Source organism: Denticeps clupeoides, unplaced genomic scaffold (genome assembly GCF_900700375.1).
Source record: "Denticeps clupeoides unplaced genomic scaffold, fDenClu1.1, whole genome shotgun sequence".
Taxonomy (NCBI): domain Eukaryota; kingdom Metazoa; phylum Chordata; class Actinopteri; order Clupeiformes; family Denticipitidae; genus Denticeps; species Denticeps clupeoides.
Window position 1 is genome coordinate 52,501 of NW_021630111.1, and position 21,932 is coordinate 74,432.

General features: G+C 48.7%; 1 protein-coding gene across 3 annotated transcripts in view; it reads left to right on the plus strand.

Moving 5' to 3' along the window:
• Positions 1-21,133, plus strand: part of LOC114783715 (zinc finger protein 609-like) — a 45,538-nt gene extending 24,405 nt beyond the window's left edge. Inside the window, exons 2-8 of one of the 3 annotated variants that reach the window (XM_028969229.1) lie at positions 6,157-6,382; positions 13,585-13,672; positions 15,431-17,783; positions 17,897-18,326; positions 18,442-18,765; positions 18,879-18,936; positions 19,200-21,133. In XM_028969229.1, coding sequence (XP_028825062.1) covers positions 6,157-6,382; positions 13,585-13,672; positions 15,431-17,783; positions 17,897-18,326; positions 18,442-18,765; positions 18,879-18,931 — 3,474 coding nt within the window. In that variant the 3' untranslated portion in view covers positions 18,932-18,936; positions 19,200-21,133. The remainder of the gene's footprint in view (positions 1-6,156; positions 6,383-13,584; positions 13,673-15,430; positions 17,784-17,896; positions 18,327-18,441; positions 18,766-18,878; positions 18,937-19,199) is intronic. The other 2 variants (XM_028969227.1, XM_028969230.1) reach the window with 2 other exon arrangements.
• The last annotated feature ends 799 nt before the right edge of the window (positions 21,134-21,932 follow it).

Sequence of the window (21,932 nt, forward strand, 5' to 3'; positions counted from 1 at the left end):
CCATAAGTCTTCGTTCAGCTCGGCATGAAAATGTGATCGCTGCCTTTTATCTGCCACGGAGGCAGCCGTTCGCACGTCAGCGTTTAAGCGGAATTTATTTTTTATTTTTTTGTCTTGTGAGGATTTTGCGGTGAAACCGGGTGAAGTGACTCACACGCGGCGCTTTTCCTGCCCGCAGAGAGCGCCTTCACCTGTTTGCGTCCACGTCTGGGTTTCCTCTGTTTCAAACTGCTGCCGCCGCCCACGCCCTCGTGGCGTGAAGACGCGGCGAGGTCCTCGCGGCCGGGGTTCGCCGGGCGGCCGGTGCCGGCAGTAATACTGGTGCATAGCGGTAACAGTGTGTAGCTTTGCAGCATGTAGCTGTCGAACACGCCCGCTTTGGCAGACAGCACCCCGCTTAGAGGCCGGTGTGGCGCTTTAATGAGCCGCCGCGTTACCGCGAATCTAGGTTACGGGGGGGGGGAGGAGGCGGCGGGATGCTCGCTTTACTCAGCGGCTCTGCTAATCTGCTGCTCGCCTTTTGTTGTCTTCTCTTCTGCAGCTCAGCCCTGGTTGTGCTGCCAGGCATTTGGAAGAGGGGCAGAAAAGTCCCGTGGCCTTTTTAGACGGCCCCGCTCGCCCCGCTTTAGGCTTTTTAGCAAGTCCGGTCCTTTTTCCACCTCAAGCGGGCGGCCGTTTCAAGACCGTTTCACTTCGAGACTCGAGCCGCCGGGGGAATAAGATTTGATTGTGGCGCTAGTCGTGGAACACAAGAAAAAGAATGATGACCCGACCGACGCAGGCCTGCCACCTCCAACAGGCAGCAGTGGATTTGGCTGCTCCTGCCCCTGACCAATTTAGCACCTCAAATGTGGTTCCCGGGGCCAAGGGAACTCAAATTACAGGCAGCCTTCGGTTTCCCCGAATCAGATTTTCAATCAATCCTGCTCGCTAATTATAGGGAAGGACAGTTAGTGCCCGATTTGTTTTATGGCCCAGAGGTACGGCCTTATTCAGGGTGTCCTGGTCCACAGCCAACTAGAGCTCAACACAAACCGTCTAACCGCACAGTTAGCAGGGAGGCGCTGTGTGTGCGCCGAGAGACATGCATGTAGCCTGGCATGAAGAACTCCATTTTCTTTCGTGTTTGTAAAGCGGCGTGTTCCTGCGAGCTTTGAAATGGCCCCGTGTCTCGTAGCCCGCTGTGTGGGTGGGACGGTGTGGGCAACGTCCAAATAGGAGACTGATGGCCCTAATCCATACGAATTGCATTATTGGTGTGAAATGGCTGCCACACGATTTCCTGGCTCTCGGCTGGCTAGCGCTGCGCAAATGACTGCTGTGAATAAATTTGCGGCGACCTTTGATCCCGAGAAGGGGCTGATTTAAATACGCTAACCTACATTTCTCAGATGAAGCCTGTCTGCGGTGTTCCTGCCTGTTTCTGCATATTTTGTTTGGTTTTTTTATTTCCTCCTGTTGACCTGGAATGGTGGAATGAGAATATATATATATATATATATTCCCCCCGCCTCTGTCCGGGACAAAGGCCTTGAGAAATGGCAGTGTGGAGGCTTGCTGTTATGGCTGGCCTTGTAAAAGTGTTTGGGTTTCGTGGCTCTGTCGCTCATTGCACTAGCATGACTTATTTTATTTATTTAGTTTTTTTGCCGTTTCGCTGCGGGTCTTTTTGTCATGCCGAAAGAATCCTACTGCAACTCTCGTGTGACAGTGACTAGGACTTTTTTTTTTTTTTTTTTTTTTAGAATCACCCGCCGCCTTCCTTCTAAAGCTCCTCTTGGAGTTACTTCCTTAAAACCCTTAGTGACCCTCTGTTTATGCGGGTCGGATTAGCAACGCTAGCACGAACGACTGCTCAGAAGGACGCTCGTCTAAACATAGCGTGACATTACTTTAAACTGTCAGCACCAGCAGGTTGGGTTGAAAAGACGGAAGAGACTGATGGACTGACTGGGCAGTGTTTCACGCTATTTCTGTTCTTTAAAGAAAGGTCTGCAAGGCTAACTTTTCCCTGGAGAGTTTAGGGAGACCGAACTGCACTTTGACAAGAGTACGGTCACACATACCCCAGTCAAGAGTGGAAAAAATAGTGGCCATATATAGTATGAAAGCCTTTAAGGGTCTGATGTTATAAAATCTTTCCACTTGGTTCTTTTTTTTTTGCCTTCCTTTCTGTCCAGCTTGGTTTGGAGTGAAGGACACTTGTGTACCATGTGCATTTTCCACAGTTGGGGGTTGAGATATGGTTACTGAAGACATTTAACCTGACCTGAACCCTGCTCCCTGAACTCCGCCTGACTCCATTCCTCTCCAGGACCGGCTGACCCCCTACCGAGCCAAATCGCAGGGCTCACTTGAGTGACGTCAACCATCTGGGGGTCTTCGGAGATGGCGTTGAACCTGAAACGCTCGCTCCTCGGTGGAAAGCAGGGGTGTCAGGGCTGTGCTGGAATGTTCTGTGAACCTCGGTGGAATGGAAGCTGTAATGCGCTCATCCCCTGCCAAAAGCCTAATTTTGGCTGCCTCTGGGCCAAGACTCCTTTTCTGTTATACCAGTCAGGACCGACGCCCCCTCTCCCACCACACCCCTACAGCCCCCCCTTCTCTCTTCTGGAGTGTGTGATCGCTTTCCCCTGCTGAAATGTTATCCAGAGGGGCAACAATTCCTCTACACCCTGGCAGCCTGAAAGTGGATCCAGCGGTTTGATGCTTTCCAGACCTGAGAATCTTCAGACAAGCAAGACTCTGGCTGAAGAGGGCCTTCACGCTGCTGCCCCGCGGCGGCTCAGGCTACAGCCGCTCCTCGGCGGCGCGAGGAACAAGGAAGTGCCGGGTTTATAGGGTTTTTGTCTGGAGCTACATGACTGTAGAACCCGACTGCTGCTGGAACCTTTGCAGAGCCTCCAGGCTCTTTTAAAAAGTAATAGCGGTGCAAGCGTTAAAATGACAGCGGTGGAGTCATGCATTCATGAAACTAGGGTACAAGCCTCGTGCATCGTTTATTATGTGCGAAGATTAGAGCTTGCCTTGCACTGCAATGCTTGCAGTATTAGTAACTGGGTGATTATAAATATAAACCATTAATCAAGCTACTAATGTGAAATCTGCAGAAAATGTGGAGCGGCGCATACCTCCACAGCACGCTAGCAGTGCTACAGGACCTCAGTCAATTAATAGAAAATCAAATATAATTAGTAGAAATCATTTATTTTTTTAAATATTGGAATTAATCTATTTGGTGACTTTCAGAGCTTTTTAAATGACGTCGGCTGAGTATGGAGGGTCTGTAATTGGGTTTATTTTTGGCCTCAACTGACTAAAATGCTCAAGCACTCATTAACCACAAAAAGACACCAAGACACAGCTTAAGATCCAGGGTGTGGACAGAGTGCAAGGCCAGTGTGCGTACAAAGAAAAACTTGCTTCTAACCACTAATAGTCTGCTTGAATCCACAAAGGAGAGAAGTGCAGCCAGGAAACATTTTTCAACCGTTTGTGCTGGCCTGGTGTGATCATGATTGATTTAGATCATCGTGGAACATCTTGGTTCATCATTAAGATCCAATTAGATGAAAACTGCCTTTATTAATGGCGAAGATCAAGGCTAGATTTTCCAAGTTAAAATTCCATTGTGACTGTATAATTCATGTGACAAACTAAAACTGCAGTCTTTTATCGGAACTCACAAACACATTTATGTCATTCATTAGACACCCATATCCAGAGCGACTTACAACTAGTATTTACAGGGACGGCCCCCCTGGAGACACTCAGGGTTAAGTATCTTGCTCAGGGACACAATGCAAGTTTGTGGGGTCTGAACCAGAATCTGGGTTTACCCACTCGGCTACTACCACCCAACACCTAATTACAATACACTGATGTGCTATCGGCAATTGAAAAATTGGATTTGGAATGAAAATGTCATTTCTAGAGCTTCATCCTGGAGCTCCCCCACTTGGCTCGGTGTTGGGTGGTTCTTTGGCTGTCGCCCTGGCTCTTTCTGTGCAAGCGCTTTTGGTTTGTGTGCGGTGGTCTTTCTGTGCGCTCCTACGCATCGGTTTCTGGTTTGGAATGGCCCCCGGCAGTAGTGGGAGGTCTTCTCTCGCGTGACGCGAACAGATCTTCTGCAGTTCTCCTGCTCTCCGGCCTGCAGAGACCTCATTAAAAATACATGCGGCTGAACACGCAGGCTGCTCCCAAAAAGCACTCTGTGTTGGATCCCTCTCCGCGTAATCCTGAGGTAATCCCGTCCGAAGCCGTGAGCTCGGTTTCTTGCGGCCCCGGTGAGTAAGTAGTGCGGCGTTGCCGGGGTTTGCCCGCTACAGCAAAGATCGGGGTGTCCAGCGGGGGGGGGGTTGAGCACAACGGCCACAACGGAGGCGACTCCTCCCTCCCGGGCCGACGGCGGGTGGCGAATGACCGACTTCCCGCTGCTCCGCGACCAGATTAAACCTCCCTGTGGGCCGCCGGTGTGGAGTCCTCAGGGGCCCCCGCTGGAACCCACGTGCGTGACTGCAGGTCCATGCGCCAGCGCTGCGGTCCCGGGGGTTTTTAGACGCCGGGGCTATACATTTTCGGGGTTTTTTTAGCAGAGCACGAGGGAGAGAACGCCGCTGCCGAATGCAGATTCCTCAGCTCGCCCGTGTTCCTGTCAAACGCGGAGGCCCTTACAGCTCAATCTGTTATTTGCAGCGCGGCTCCGGTAATATCCTTGACGATAAGAGCCTTTGCGCAGCGCCCCCCCCACCCAGAAATCCCCCGGCTGCCGACGGCACCAGCTGCTCCTCCGTCAATTAAAGGCCCTCTCTTAACCCGATTCATCGGGGAGCGTGTTGCCCCTGCCGAACACAATAACAACAAACGGCCGGGTCCTTCTGCCGGGCCCCCCATCCCCCTCGGTACCCTCAAACCAGCCCCCTTTCAGGGCTCAGGCCACCACGCCCCCTTCACTACAGACCAGCCAGGCTGCTTTTTCCCCAAAGCTGGACACTCATGCACTTTTATTTTAAAGCGTAAAGTATATTTTCTTCTTCTCATCATTAATGGTAATAATTAACAGTGCAGCGGGCGCGCAGGGAGCCCAGGACTTCTAGTTTAAATGGGTTACAACCGATGCTGGTGTGGGTAGGTATGAGCGTCCGGAGCCGTTTGACTTGGCCAACCGCGTGATAAAAGCTGCCGTGCGTTGGTACGTTGCAGTGATTTGCTGCTGATTTACTGGTTCGGTTATAATAAAGCGCGGCTCGTTGCAGCACCTACACGTCGTCTGACTGGCTGCACTGGAGGCGGGCTTCTTTTCTTCTATTCTTCCCTTTTTACGGGAAAGTAGCAGGAACAAAAGCTGGGACTCGGTAAAGGCCATCTGCGGATTTGTTTTCTAATTCATGGCTTCCTTGTAGGTGACCTGTTTCTCAGTGGCATGGCAACCTCCGTGAGCCCCGCCGGTTTCTCCACGGATAAGTGCATCTGAAGTGACTAACAGCTTTTGACCTTTTGATGGCATTAGCATAATATACTCTTTATAAGGCAACCTGAGCCGCTGAATACCTGCTGTGAATACAATGAAATTGTAGCTGCTATCTGAAGATATGGGAAGGATGGTTGAAGGCAACCCCCCACCTTCATTCCTTCCTTCCCTTCCTTCATTGTCTTCCTTTTTAGCCCTTTATCCCTCCAGGAATAGCTCTCTTTGTATACTCAAACTATGCCTGATTAGATTTTGTGTGGTGGAGAAGGGAGATTGCTCTAAATGCTGCACTTTCATGTGTGTAGAGTCAATAAACAGCGCTAATTAGATTATCAAATTGGCTCCCTCGCACTGCTTGGAGCTGGCAGCAACATTCGTAAAAATCCGATGGCAGCAGGAAGGCTGTGCTTTATTACCTCAGTGGCTTTGCTTCTAATGACTGCACTTAAACGTCCTCAACCATGAATAATAATCATGGAGATCCGTAGTGATCCACACCATCAAAGTTAAATAACCAGAGGTGCTTCTTGTCTGCTTTTGGATGCTTCTGAACGTGCTGGGGAGAACACATTGGCAGTGGACCCTGATGCTGGAAAAATGTCTGTGCTCTATCTGAATTGGAACTCTGTTCATTTAATGGATTTTTGCTTAAATAATCATGTCCCTTGTCCCCTTCTTCTCTGCAGATGGAGTCTCCGGTCTCCACGCCCGCCCCTCCACCGCTCCACCTTCTAGCTCCGGTGGGCAACAGTGAAATCTCGTCCCCCTGTGAGCAGATCATGGTAAGGACCCGCTCTGTGGCGGTCAACACTGCTGACGTGGCCCTGGCAACTGAGCCCGAGTGTCTGGGACCCTGTGAACCTGGCACCAGCGTCAACCTGGAGGGCATCGTGTGGCAAGAGACTGAAGATGGTAAGCATGGTTTACATTTACCAGACGCCCTTATCCAGAGCGCCTTGCAATCAGTAGTTACAGGGACAGTCCTCCCTGGAGAAACTCAGGGTTACGTGTCTTGCTCAGGGACACAATGGCAGTAAGTGGGATTTGAACCTGGGTCTTCTGGTTCGTAGGGGAATGTGTTACCCACTAGGCTACTACCACCCTATAATTCGCCCGTCATATTTATGATCTCTTTTTCTAGTGTGATAAAGGTGTGACAAATACCTCAGTACAAATAATGGGCTTTTTTTAGCGTTCAGATGATTGTATAAATAGTCTTTATCATCCATGTTTAGTCAATCGTGCTCTTAACCAGTTGTCAACGTTTTGGAAAATTTCCCCATGTAACATAAGGACTGTGGAAACCAATAGAAAAACAAGTATAATGTGAAGCTTTTGTTTGTGTAGCAGATCATAAATACCAACCAGATGTTATTACCACAGTGGGATGTCTCAGCTTTGTGGTCTTATTTTTCACTCTCACTTGGAACCATTTATCTGGTCCTTGTTTTCCTTCAGCCTTATTCCTGTGTCTGTAGTCTGGGTTGATGGACGTTTTACAGTTGAAGTACGTCTCATCTCGCCTCCCTGTCGCGTAAAACCCAGCGTTTTAATAGGGGACTGATTGGTGGGTGAGTTATAAGGTGTGGTCTTGAGTCTTCTGTCTTCCCCTTTGTCCGCGAAGGACCTGAATTTTGCCGCTGGTTCATTTTGGCGGGGCCGGAGCAGAACGGGCCGCGGAATCCGGGAGAATCGCTGCCTGCGCCGACGCGGTTTCCCTGCAGGGGCGTTAATTCGTTTGAACTCTGACGGACTCGCGCACCAGACTGACTAATGATGCGGCGCATGGGCGGATGCACAAACAGAATAGTTCAGTCCCTTTCCGCCTGGTGTTTTTGGGACGTGAACAACACGAAAGCGTTAAAGAGTAGCTGACCCAGGTATGAATAAATTAAAAGCGGGACCCAAGTACCGCCAGTCATTTTCTTTTCTTTTTAAACGCTACGTTCTTAACACGCCAGGCTCTGGTCAGGAGGAGACATTCCAGTACCCACGATGCACTAACCCAATGGCGTGGAGATGTGTGACTCATTCTATTTTCTCTTTTCCCCATCTCTCCTCCTCTTTTCTTTTTTGTACACTCTCTCCCTCTCTCTCTCTCCCTCTCCTCGCTCGCCCCGTCTCCTGGCCGTGTGATTCAGTGCTTCATTTCTGGCACCGCTGTGCCGCTCATGCAGTGTTAGTACTGCAGCTGGCCCAGAGCTCCCATCACACTGCAGCACTCCATCTGACAAATGCAGGAAATAAGCAGAGTGCGGAGCCGAAGCTGTCTCAGGAGAGCGAGGCGGAGATGAGCAATAGCGCCCGGGCGCGGGATCTCCAGTAGTCAGAGGTCCTGGAAGACGAGAGCAGAATCAAGTGGAAATAAAGTGTGTTGCCAGCGTGGAACATTTTGTTTGGCAGGCTTCCGTCTGACGCCCACTCAGATGATTGCTCCACCGCCATCCATTTCCCGTCTTACTACGCCGGTCCCACCTGTGAAATTTATAAGATGCAAGAAATTCCTGAAGTAGTTTTTTTGTTGTTTAGTATGAGGGGTGACCATTCGCCCCCATCAGGAGGACAACCTTTCACAGAAGAATTTGACTACCAAATGCCGACCTTTTTCGGCGCTCAGTATTTATAGACCGACTTGCGGATCAATGAGCGACTCGGTGCTGAGCTGTCAGAGCCGAGACGGGATGGGGGCAGAGGCGCCGCCGACTCACCAGCCCCGACCCCCTTCAGTCAGCATCCGCCAGCCGCCGACGCGGGGGAGAGGGGAACAGGATAAGGAGGGGAGAAGAGTGGCATTTGAAGCCATTTCCGTATTCCGACTGGTGACCCGCGAGTCGTTTCGGAGGAGAGCCGCCCCTCACCGGCCCCCGCATGCTGACACTTTCAAATGTCAACTCTAAATCTTGCGAAGCTTTATCGCTCCCGGAGAGTTGCCTGTAAATCCCCGTCACCACTGCGGGTTTTGTTCCCGTTCGCCCGAACGGACAGAGACCCCCTCATTTACATCAAGGGGCAAAAAGCATCTTTCCTTGGAAACTCGATGCCTTTTGCTCGGTTTGTAATAATTGTTTTATTGAACTTAATACCAGCCGGCAAGATGGAAAATGTCCTTGTGGTGCCAAACACTTGGAGGGAGATGGAGAAACGTCTCAGGGGAAGGATGCCTTTCAGCACGAAGAGAGAAACACATCTGGAGCGGAGCCACAACGTTTTAAAACAATTAGCAATTGTTCCTCCAGTTAAGAGGGAGTCCTCCAGCTTAAAAAAAAAAAAAAAAAACCCTTCTGCTCGGAGCTGCAGCACCTCGCTTTTCTGAACCGCCTGTCATAAACCCCACGGAGACGCGAGAAGCAAGAACAGCCTCCTCCGTGTTTGTTATTGTCTCCATTCGCAGAGAATGTAAAGAAGACCGACACTTGACATGTGGATGTCTGCTCGGGCAAGCCAGCCTGAGAGGGGAAAAAACACACACACAAAGGGCCTGATGGGGCTGTGCTGTTTGCCCGGGAAGGTTTTGTTATTCTCCCCTCTCTCGCTGTCAGTCATTGTGAGCGCGCTCAGCCAGCAGGGCCCTGTCTGTCCGCCTGCGGCTGGGCCTCGGCTCACTCAGTCCAGCCCTGCGTCTGTGGCCTGGCTGCTCTCTCTCTCTCTCTCTCTCTCTCTCTCTCTCTCTCTCTCTCTCTCTCTCTCGCTGCATTCCCATCTAGGCCTCTCCGTCTGTCCTGCTCTATCTCACTCGCCTTTGGTCTGCAGTCAGCCAGTGCTGTGGCTGGTGGCCAGATTAACGCAGAACGTTTTGGAATGGAAATATTTTTTTTTGTCTAACAAATATGTACAATGATTTCTTTAATGTACAAAAGTAAGTGTGGAAAAAAAAAAAAGTGAATAAGATAGGAAGAGTGTGTAATGGGCTGAAGGTGTTGAAATGTGAACGAGGCTGCAGCCGTAGGGGGAAAAAATCCCAACGAAGCAGGATGGGATTAGATTTTGCGCTGCCGAAGGACTCCAGCCTGGGAGCAGAATTAGCTGTTAACTCTGTCAGCCTCTCAAGTCTGCTTTTCTGACTTTGCTGATTTACAAATGGCACCTGGCAACCACCCAGGCCCCAGGGGAGCGGGCGAGGAGAGAGGGGAGAGGAAAAAATCTGGCGCAGGAGGGAGGCTCGGTTCTCACCCCGGCATTCAGGCCTCGGCCATTCAGCTGTGCCAAATCGCTAGTGTGCTTATTACAAAAGAGGAGCCTTTCTGCCCCTCTCTCTCAGGGGACACTCCTGCCCTGGTCATGTGACCCAGATAATCAGAAGAGGCAGCCATGTCAGAAGATCAGATCTTCATGAACATCACATTTTAACAATGACTTTTTTTTTTCTTTTTTTTTTTCCCCCATTGCTGATTGGTTCAGATTTATTTCCAGAAATAGATTTTATGACTCAATGCTCAATTAATTCTGGGATTTCATTAGTGTGTTTTTTTTTCCTGCACAGTTACATTTCTTTTCATGCTGGCAAAAATCCTTTCTGACCATTCGCAGGTTTAAGAGCTTCATAATTCAGTCACCTCATCATCATCCTCCTCCAGAAATGAGAGTAATCCCCCTAGAACGAAAAATGACACAATGACTTTTAAAAGCCCTTTAAGAAAGCCCGTTCCCGGGCTGGAATTGGGCACTGGTGGGTGACGGCGGTGGGCTTTTGTCCTCCTTTGGCGTAGTTGGATTTTCTGGTCTGTTTGACCCCCAGTAGATGGATAAGAAAAGAAAAATAATAAGACTAGTTAAATGAGAATGGGCTGGAGCGCGGGGGGTCAGTGCCTGGAGTCCTCTTGCCCACAGACTTGACCCTCTGCAGGGTGGATTATTGGGGGTGCAGCATGACCGCCTATTAATGAAACTCTTCATGGGGAAGATGAAACTGGTGACCCGGAGAGAGGGGGGCTGGCAGGCAGGTCCCCTCTGAGAGCTTGTCAGCTCATTGTTGCCATTAGAGAGCTCTTTGATGGGGGTGGGAGAGGTGGGAATCGGGCTTTGTTGCTCGGAGGGGCAGTGGGAGGGAACAGGATAGGAAATGACAAGGCCGCAGTACTTGAGAGAACCGAGGGGGCAGCTGCTTTGCCCTCCTGTCTGATGAATGTTTGTAGTCTGAGGGAGTCTGAAAATGGAGTGAGAAAAAAAGCGAAAGGCCACTCGTCATCCTCCCAAACTAGATTTGCCTTGCTGGTTGGCCCATGTTCATAAACACACACACACCCATACACACCAGCAGCCGTAAGAACACCATTCTCGTAACAATAGTCTGTGCGAGAGTCTTGTCTCAGTTTGGGCTTGTCTGCTGCACCAATTTGCTGCTTTTGGCAGCAAGTCAGTGGAGAGGTATGCAAAACAGCCACGGAGAGTCCCACACCGCAAGCATGAATAACAGCCTGGGCCAGCACAATGAGCCTTTCTCAGCCCGGTTTGACCGAGGAAGCCCGCTAGAGCCGCGCAGCTTAATCATTTACACCGTTTGGAGTTTCGTGAAAAGCGTGCTGGTGGCCAATAAACATATTTTGACTCTGGTCACTCCCATGCCTGCTCTACTGTCAAGCTATGCAGTCACGCTGCCAGGCCTTTCACATTAAAGTGATGCCGAAATGGACCCACGCTCCCCCAGCGCAAGTGGAGAGAAGAATGTCAGCTGGGGGAGAGCTGGGGCTTTACTCTCTCCAGAGGACACAGTCACAGCTTTGTAAGTGATTGCCGGGGTTACAGAAGAGCAACCATGAGTCCGGGGGAACAGATGGAAGTGAATTGCAGTGGTCCTCATTGTCTGAAGTCACCAGCCCCCCCACATTGGCCCTGTAATCATGTCAGTTCCCCCTCCTTAATCTGTCTGAGACTAAACATTAGGCTTGGTGAAAAAAATCCAGTCCGACTGTAGGGTTCTCGTTGTGTGTGATGTTTTGTGGTGTTTACACTCGAGGTGATTTATTGGAGGATGGAGTGACGACTGTAAAGTCAAGAGTGGGGCTGGAGTTTACAGAGCTCTTCAGCTGTCTGTCTGTGTGTGTGTGTGTGTGTGTGTGTGTGTGTGTGTGTGTGTGTGTGTGTGTTTCTGTTGAAATCTACTATGCTTATCTAACCTGGGAACCGGGCCCTGTGCCAGAGTTGAATTGGTGGAACAGCAGTTCCCACTGATGGCAGATAGTCTGCACTCGGCAGAAGTAAGAGAAGGGAGAGGTTGGCAGGAGCGGCGAGTGGGTGGCAGGGCTGTCTGCATGCTAATAAAACCAAATTAGTTTGCAAGCTGCAGAGTGTTTTTTTTGTTTTTTTTTTTTTTTGTTTTTTTAAAAGCTCCAAATGGAGTGACTGGCGTTGCCTCTGCGAGCGTACCAGGCGTTCCGAGGTCACCATCGGGCCAGTGGATTTAGTTGATGTTAAGCTCTCTGTTCCATCCACCAAAGCACTCAAAAAGTGGGAAAATGGCTCTACGGATTTCAAACACACCTGTTCTTTAAGCTGTACGGGTTCTGGGGCTTCAAGCACGTGCTTTTTATAGCGTGTGTGCGCTTTTGTTGTGAGACCCTGCGAGCGTTTTTCACAAGCGCCCCAATCTTTTTCTCTTCTCTTTTCTATAAAGCCTCTGACTCCTGAGGTCATTACTTCCTTTATGGTACTCCGGTGTTAAAGGTTTTAAATGGTGCGCCATATGAAATAACATTACAAGTTCAAGCAACTGACATTGTGTTGGCAGGAGTGTTAGTTTGTCTTGCACCTTGCCCAGCCAGTGGACTCGGGTTCAGTTTCAGTGGTTAAACTCCACCGCTCCAGCAAACGACTGATGTAATGCTAATTGTTTTCAGATGGCGCCTTTTTTCCCCCCTCTCCACCGCACCTCAGTCACATGCACTACCTCATACACGAGCAAATGATCAGCGTTTCCTTCTCTCAGGCATGATTTAAGTGCTGTGTGTTCGATTTAACCTCTCCTGTCATTGGAATGGAATGGCTTCCTTTCTAATGGCTTTTCGCTGTTGCTGCGACGTTGTCAAGGAAACAGTGTTAAAGGCATACCAGCAGCGTGGGCTTATTCCTTTGCTCCGAAGATTCCATTGTGTGTTTCCCAGATGTGTGTATGTGTGTGTGTTTGATGTGCAAATCTGTAGCACTTGTTTGATAAGCCATATTCTTCTGGTGAGTCAGTCCATCGGTATTGCCTGGAAGCGCTCGGCATCAGACTGAGCTGGCATTTCTAATGAGTGCAGCCGAAACAAGCGGCGCTCCATTAAGCTCCGACAATTCCGAGGGAAATGGTGCTGACCCCATCGGAGCAGTGTTGGGCTGGTGGACTGAGACAGCGAGGTGGTCAGTGCTGTGTCAGATTGGACTGAAAAAAGCCCCTGCATTCTCTGTGGGTGAGGCAGGATTTTCCAGGAATCTGTTTCTCCTGGGGTGATGGCGGCTGCCATCTAGTGTTCGGGGGCGGTACTGTACTGTGGTCGATGGAAGGTGGGAAATCTGTTCATTTTTACACTGATCTCTGCCCTTTTCTCACTTCCACGCTGGAACAGTATCTTTCTGTACTCTTAAAAAATCGAGGTGCGAAACAGGGACTTGCTGAAAAGACCAGCTGAAGTGTGCAGATCCTCTGTACTCTTATATGCCTCAAACAGCCTGACACACAAACACAACCTTTTTTTTTTTTTTTTTTTTTTTTAAATAAACCCAGAGAGCTGCTGCATACTGCAGCAATGTCAGCCTGAGGACACAAGCCAACCAATCCCCCCTCCTCTCCTCCTCTCCTCTCTCCCTCCTGCCTTCTCAGCTGCATACAAATGGACGTTTGTGTTCTCTGCTCTGCCCAGAGCCCGGAATGGAGAACCGCTATGTGCTAATAGGACATCTTCTGGAGAGATAGAGAATGTGTGTTAGTCACTGAATCAGACAGAGCAGTGTCTCCACTGGAATACCAAAGAGTGCTGTTTTCAGATGCCTCTAGCTTTGCTGCACTGGGTTTTTGCTGCACTGATGTTCTCTTATTATTATTTAAATTAGATTTTTTCATTCGATTTTTTTCAAAATAGATAAATGGTTTTGGTGAAGCTTGTTTTTATACTGTTTAACGTCTTCTGTTTCTGTTCCAGGCATGCTTGTGGTCAATGTCACCTGGAGAAACAAGACCTACGTTGGCACCTTACTGGACTGCACCCGGCACGACTGGGCCCCGCCGAGGTAAGAAAGTATACAGAGCACTGACATTTCATGCAGGAGTGGAGCCTAGAATGCTCTCTTGACATCTAGGTTGCCAATTTTACACCAACCCAATTTTGCTTTTCCAGTCTTTTTTTTTTGTGAGTGTTTGTGCGAACGTCTGAACCGTGGCAGCAATTACAAACGAAATATTGGAGGGTAACGTCTAAAAAATGCTTCCCTGTTGACACAGAGGTTTTGAAATGCAACATCAGAGTGGAATTGATTTTTTTCTTTTTCTTTTCTTCCTTCTCTGCCATCGATCCTGTCAGAGGCATCAAAGCAGAGACTGTCAGACTCTTTTATGGAGCATGTGCTGAGACTCAGTTTCCGCCCCGCTCTGGGTCTTAGTGTCTGCTTCTTTAGCGATTGCTCGAACCAGCATAGTGTGAAGTAAACCTTGCTTTCACCATGTGCCAATTCTCTATTGTACTCTTGAGTGTTCAGCAATGAAAACATACTGCACACAATCAGTGGTGTGGGGGGAGGGGGGCAGGGCTTTTACTGAGCTGTAGATCTTTTCATCAGATCTCAGGGCAGGCTCTCTGAATGGAGTGATTCAGTTAAATGCTGCTCTCACCTGGATGATGTATGATGCCCAATACTGGCCAGGACAGGCCCTTTTCTGAGAAGACAAGCATGGAGCCCTAATAGTTGCACATGCCTGCCCGTCAGCTTGTGGCACCATGTTTTTAAAGAGTTCTTTTATTTGGAGGGTACTCTCTTTTATAATCAGAGGGTCCAGGGAAGGCTTGTGTTGCCATGGCGCTCTTTATCGGAAGGATGCAGGAGGCTGCCATCAAACCCGACAAACATACAGCTGCTCTCCCCAGAGAGGGCTGTGCAGAGCGAGTCTGGCAGCATGTTAATGGCTGTGACACATCCTCCCCTCATTTCAGAGTTGCCTGGAGGACTATTGACTGCCATTTGCCAGAAAAATAACCCGTGGAACTAAGTGATTCTTATATTGGCTGCATCACTGGGCATCTGTGGTAACAGTGGCTCCATGACTAGGCTACATACATTATATAACCCTATGAAAATGAAATATAGTTCCAATTGAATACCAAAAATCCAGTTTGTGTGTCCGATTTGTGTTGACAAAATGATCGATGTAGTGTTCAAGATCCGTGTTCAACAGTATTCTCTGGAAACATAGAAAATATTTTTTGACAGTTGCCATTTTAGTTTGTTTGTCAGTCCTCCTTAGCAACACCTTCTTAAATAGTATGTTGCACAATTGTCTGCACAAATTCCTCAAGTATAGAGCACTGCTTTTACTCCTGAGCTTTATTTCCCTGTACCTGACCTCGGTGAGAGCCCTACCCTTTGATTGAGTGCTCTAGCGGTTCTCCCTTGGTGCCTGTGCCCTGTCTGTAAGAGGATGTTATCTCCAGATATCTGATGAGCAGCCAGGTCACCCTGGCCTAATCCTGCAGCTCTGTGCTGCTGTGCCATCCGTCAGAACATGCTGGCTGTCAAGATCAGGGATAACGAGGGGATAAAAACGCACAGCACGTCCATGCCTCTCCCGAGGCTGTTCGAAAATCTCCTCTGGAATCAGAATGGAGTGGGATGATTCATAGGAGAGGCAGTCTCTCGCCTGAGTGCCTCTCAGAAACCCTGTTAATGCAGTGCATGCTGGTAATTGTGTTGGAGCTTTGTTTATTATGATTGCTTCACAAGTCCCCATTATGTATGGAATTTTTTTAACCCAGGATGTTCCTCTTCATTCTGCAGATTTTGTGAGTCTCCTACCAGCGATCTAGAGATGAGGAATGGCCGAGGGCGAGGAAAGAGAATGAGACCTAACAGCAACACTCCCGTGAATGAGAACAGTAACTCCTCTGACAACAAGGGTAGCAACAGCAGCAAGACGCGTGCTGCGTCCAACAGTAAGGGGCGCCGCGGCAGCCAGAATTCCTCAGAACGCCGCACTCCACCAAACAGTAACACGGAAGACATCAAGGCAAGCCCTTCATCTGCCAACAAGCGCAAGAACAAACCTACCTCAGACATGGAGCCCAACTCTAGCTCTGAGGACACCAAGGGCAGCAAGCGCATGCGAACCAACTCCAACAGTGGCATGCCCCATGCAATAATGCCCATACCCACCATCAAGGCCGAGCCCCTCCCCCCCACCCTGGATCGCAACTGTCCGTCACCAGTACTCATTGATTGCCCACACCCCAACTGCAACAAAAAGTATAAGCATATCAATGGATTAAAGTATCATCAAGCTCGGGCTCACAATGATGATGACATTAAGTTGGACATGGATGGCGACAGTGAGTATGGGGAAGATTCCACTTTGCACCCTGAGCCAGGGAGCTGCAATGGCGCCTCAATCTCTCAGAAGGGCTCTTTGTCTCCAGCGCGCTCAGTCACCCCTAAAGGTAGAGGCTTTGATGTACAGAGCCCGTCCCCATCCTCAGGAAAGTTTGGCTCAAAGCAGTCAAACAAAAAGAAATCCTGTGAGACAGACCATGAGGCTGTGGGAGGAGTACCAATGGATGGTGAGGATGGCCCATGCCTCACCGATGAAGCCAGCAATGATGGCATGGATGATAAGAAAGGCATAGATAAGGACAAGTCCAAGAAGTCCAGCGCTAGCTGCAAGGCAGATAAGCTTGCCCAGAAAGGCATGAAATCTGCTAGGTCCATTGCTCCTTCTATACCCCCTCAGCAATTGTATTCTCTGCAGGCAGCTGGCTTTGCTGGGGCAAATCCTGGTTCCTCCCCTGGAATGACCACAGTAGTGCAGTCCATCCCCAAGAGCCCCCAACTAAAAGCAATCCAACCCAAGCCACTAGTCATGGGAGATCCTTCACCTGTCAACCCTTCTTTGGCTGTGTCTAAGGACAAGAAGAAAAAAGACAAGAAAAAGAAGGAGAGTGGTAAGGAAGGGGACAGTCCCAAAGCCCCAGGAAAAGGAGGAAAACCTGAAGAAGGCAAGAGCCCCTATTCAGAGTCCTCAGATCCGGGAAATAAGAGCGATGGCCTCCTCAATGGCTCTTCTGATGCCCACCAGAGTCGTTTGGCCAGCATTAAAGCTGAGGCTGACAAGATCTACAGTTTTTCAGACAACGCTCCGAGCCCCTCTATTGGAGTGGCTAGTCGAATAGATAGTGGTGGCATGGCCCAACCTCTCCCTCCACTTCATGTGGTCATGCAAAATGGGGCAGACAATTCTTCAGTAAAGACAAACAGCCCAGCTTACTCTGATATCTCAGATGCAGGGGAAGATGGGGAGGGTAAGTTGGAGAATGTGAAGACCAAGTCTGAAGATCAAGGTACAAGGGAAGGTGCCAAGAAGGCCTTGTTTCCTTCTCAGACGTCCAACAAGGAGTCTCCATACTACGGCAACTACGAAACCTTATATTCCCCCAACTATGCCAATCCAAATCCCAGCCCTGGGGTCTCTAGCACTGGTCCTCCACTCCAAGACGGTGCTCCAGTGAAGGTAAAGAAAGAAGATGAACCTGAGCAAGCAGAGGAGAAAGGAAAATCTGACCAGCCTGAGGACCGCAAGTCCGAGATGGGCAGTTCTGGCCAGCAGCAACAGCAGCAACCCTCAGTCATACAGCAGCGCTCGAACATGTTCATGCAGCCCCTGTACTATAATCAGTATGCCTATGTTCCCCCTTACGGTTACTCTGCAGACCAAGCCTACCATAACCACTTGATGAACACCAATCCAGCCTATAGGCAACAGTGTGAGGATCGGCAGCGGCAGGCGGCCGAGCAGCACCGTGCTGCAGAGAAGAAATCGGAGGCAGCTCAGAAGGACAGAGAGGCATCTATAAAGAACGAGGAATGGAAGCAAAAGGCCTCGGTTCCTCCAACTTTGTCCAAGGCACCTAGTCTCTCTGACCTTGGCAAAACACCACCACAGAACAAGCCCAAAGACACCTCTGAGACACCGAAATCAGTCATTATACCCAAGAGTGAAGATGTCAAGGCTCAGGCCCAGCAGGCTGAGGGACTTAAGATGAAGCTGAGTGAGGGAAGCCACCATGGGAAGGATGATCAGAAGACAGGTCTCGAACCCAGTAGGCTCTCTGCAATGGAGCAGGCCATGTGGTACAGACAGGTATGCAACTTGGTTCATTTTTCAGTCTTTCTAGATGATGTGTTTTTGTGGGTTTTAATTGTATCTGCTTTATCTAACATTTCCTCCTATTTTTTGATACCGCTGCCTTTTAGGAAGCTGATTCTCGGTGGCCCTACGTCTATCCCAAGTATCCAGAGACCCACAAGCAACAAGAGGAAGAGCGCTGGAAGGAGGAGAGAGACCGAGAGCGTGATCGGGACAGGGATCGGGAAAGAGAAAGAGATCGAGAGCGGGATCGGGAGAGAGACAGAAAAGGTAAAGAGGACAGGCAACGGCCCAAAGAGACTGGTCCTAAAGAGGATTCTAAAGACTGCACTGAACCTCGAACGTCATCCACATCAGATGAACACAGGGGTGTGAGCAAAGACCCTCGAGTGGCTCCCCACATGCAGTTCTCGTCACCCCTGGCACAACATCAGTCCTATATGCCCTACATGCACGGCTACCCTTACGGGCAAGGATATGATCCCAGCCACCCTGGTTATCGTGGGATGCCATCTGTCATGATGCAGAACTACCCAGGTATCATCTTCAATACAGAGTCTTGTTGTAGATCCACAATATTTTGCATGATTTTTCCAACTCATCAGTTAAGTTCTGTTAAGATATCCTTGGCTAAAGTGTTTGTTTTCCCCAGGCTACTTGTCAGCGGGCTACTCCTTCTCCCCCTATGGTAGCAAGATCGGTGCCCCAGAAGAGGTGGAAAAGGCCAGAGCCAGTCCAACAGTCACTGGCAAGTCAGTCCCAGAGTCGAAGGCCTTGGATATTTTGCATCAGCATGCTAGCCAGTACAAAAGCAAGTCCCCAACAGTCAGTGAAAAGGGACCTCATGAGAGAGAGAGGGGCACAAGCGACCGGGAGAGGGACATTGACCGGCCACGTTCCTCACCCTCACAACGCATCATGCCTTCCCATCACCACCTGAGCTACCCTTTGCAGTATGACCTCACCTATGGCACAGGTCAGTGTGTGTTCCCCGCTTTCCTCCTCCTTAAAATTGAGCTATTGCATGCTATAGCATGTGGTAGTTTTATTGACTGAAGCACCAGTTCTAACCACCACCTTGTCCTCCAGGTCTCTCCTCTTCAAACTCTGCACCCTCCCTCTACCCCCCAGCACGGAGGTGAGAATGGTAAGGATTTTTAAACCGTTTGAAGGTAGAGGCATATGAGCTTGTAGCTTGTGTTATGATTCGGGTTGTGCATTTACAAGCTATGCCCATGGAGCAGTCAGCAGTAGACACTGCCCTCTTGTGGTGATCACAATTGGGCACATTCCTGCTGTGTAGCATTTATTTACTTCAGATCTGTTTATCAAGACCAATAGTCCTCAGTGCTAAATTGTCTGTCTTTGCTGTGTTTAAAGCTTAATTTTCCGATTTTCTCTTGTTCCTAGGCAGAGGTAATTTGGTTGACCTCAAGCTTTCCTGTGGCCATGTGACTGGATCACATGAGGAATTGTGTGGAGCTCGTTTAGACATCAGTTAAATGGTGTTCTTGTATTTTTTGTTTTTGTTTTTTTTTTCTGCCTGGATGTCCTGGCGTCTTTGATCCCTGCACAGCAGTGGCAGGGTGGGAGGGTGAGAAATGAGCCCACTGCTCCCATCCCCCAGTGGTCGGCTTCTCGCTCCATCGCTGCAGTGCTGACTGGATGTTCAGCAGCGCTTGTGCGCCCTATAAAGCACTGATGCATTGAAACGGTGCTAGTTCAGCATATTAAACTGGGAGAGAGGGACTGGGATCGGACAGATATGCGCAGGATCGTGAATGCAAAATCACTACATCGGAACGGCTCTACCTGCGGACCTGGACCTCAAGTGTGCAGCTTGGCAGGAGTTACTTCGTTGCCCACCTCACCTTTTGGACTCTATGCAAGCTCAAGCTGCTCGTGGCACTGTACTGACAACCACCAATCTGCTTCTCTGGTGTGCAGTGCCAGGGGAGGAAAATAAATTCATTGCCTGCTTTTATTGCTAAGAGAAGAAGTCGAGTGCATAGCAGATTTTTTTTTTCCTCTCCTCTTTAGCTTTCAAGTTCCTTTCCCACTCACTGGAAACGATAGTCAGTCACAACTGTGATTTTATTTTATTTTTTTTTACCCCCCAGCTGCACACTATGCTGCCTTTTTAAACAGCATCAAAACATTTTTTTTTCCTTCTTCGTAACTTAGGCCAGGTAAGCTACAACTGAAGGAGCTCGGGACGCTGACCTTGGGGTGATTTGGTCAGGTGAGCATGCAGCACTGTGGAAATTCAACTTATTGAAGGTGGCAGAATTGGGGCCTCAGCTCCTGCCATTCTCAGCACGAGGATTACAACCTTCACCATGTGGAGGTTTCTGCCAGTTCTCGTGCTCGTGGAGACGTATCCATCATTTTTAATGGGAATCATTCAATTTTGTGACATTAGTAAGGACAGAAGAGTACAGACTGAACTGTGTGTGTCTGGCTCTGGCCTGCCCAGCTGTTCACTAAACTCATGATGGGACTCCCAGGGGGCATTTTGGAGTGTTTTGGCACGCTGAGAGAGAGACAGCCCCACTGGACATTTATAGATAATGCCCTGCTACTCTACCCCAGATCCGACCAATCAGAGGAATTTATTATCCACTAGGCCGAGGTCCGGGATTTGAAATGCGTCCTGTGCTATTATTTAATGGTGTGTGATCTGTGCTGCTCTGGAGCTCCTCTTGTTCCTCTCTCTCTCTGTCGGTTTTGTGTACATCTGCATGGTGTAATATAGCACTCGAAAGCATTACCCTACACAGTGTCCTGGGGCAAAGCAGGCCTTGCACGTTTCCTCTGCTCACTGTTGCGGTCTCTTCTCACCACCACCTCCCATGTGCACTCAGCTTTGTGCTTTTTGTATATATTGTACAGAGGAATTATTTTAAAAATGTTGTTGGATGCTATCAGATTTCCTACTTTTTTTTTTTTTTTTGTTAGCTTTCTTTTTTTTCTACCATTGTTGATATAATATGAATATGTAGCTGGTGTAACGGCTTTATAATTGAAGTGTTGTGATCTTTCCCCCTTTTTTTTAGCCCCATTTTCCCTAAAAATTATTCTCCTTGCACCTCTACCACTTGCACCTCTACCAGCTTGATTTTGCATTCCCTCTTTAAATGCATTTGGGTTTTGCCTTTCTTGTTTATATATAATCAATAAATGCAGATCTTTCTAGCTCAGTTCAGCAGCAGCTAACCACAGATTCTCTTGCCCTCAGCTTTCGTAACCCCGCAATGCTGCTCAGTGAAAACAGTCTACCTGTTTGAGGCTTTTGTTGCCATTCGCTTTTCTATAAACTCAGGCGTGTGGAAAAGCGTTTTTTTTTTTTTTGTTTTTTTTTGTAAACATGGATTTATTCCTGACACTGACGGGAACAGTAGAACAAAGTGAACCTCATACATGAAGAGCCACTAATGAATGCAGTGGTGGCTCTGCCATCAACACTTCAGATTGAATGGTGGCAATGATGTTGCTCTGATTGAACAGTCACTCTTATTTCAGCTTCATCATTTTATTGCAGATTTATTTATTTTTCTCCCGCCCTCCTCTAGAAGACCACCAGTATTAGCCAAACGGCTGTCAGCATCTTTATTCACAGGCTGTTTTTGTCACCTCCCCATGCCCGTTCCTATTTACTTTTTTGTTTTGGTTTTTTTTCTAATGCCCTGTGCCATTGCTGTTTGTGCACAGTGGCCATACAGTTGTCCTTTGGTTGAGTCTGTGTCACGTGTTGGTGTCAGACTGCAGTGGAAGACCCACTTTCTCTGAGCTGTAGACTTCCTGAGAATGTGCGTGTATTTAGGGCTCACGGCCAGCCATGTTATATTTTTTGATGTAATCTGTGGGAAGGGAGTTCTGAACAAGTTTAAATATAAAAAAAAAAAATCTATATATATATAAAAACAGTAATAACTTCATTTTTAGCTGTCCTATCTCTGAACGTTTAACCAGTAAACGTGCGGTATGGTAACTTGGTTCATATGTCAACGGAAAAGCGCTTGATTGTTTAATTTATTATGAGGGATCTTTTTTTTTTTTTTGTAGTGAACATGTCCTTTTGTTTTTTGCTCCCTCCTCCCCAGCTGTGCAGGCTTGTCTGAGACGGTGCTATTTTTGATGGAC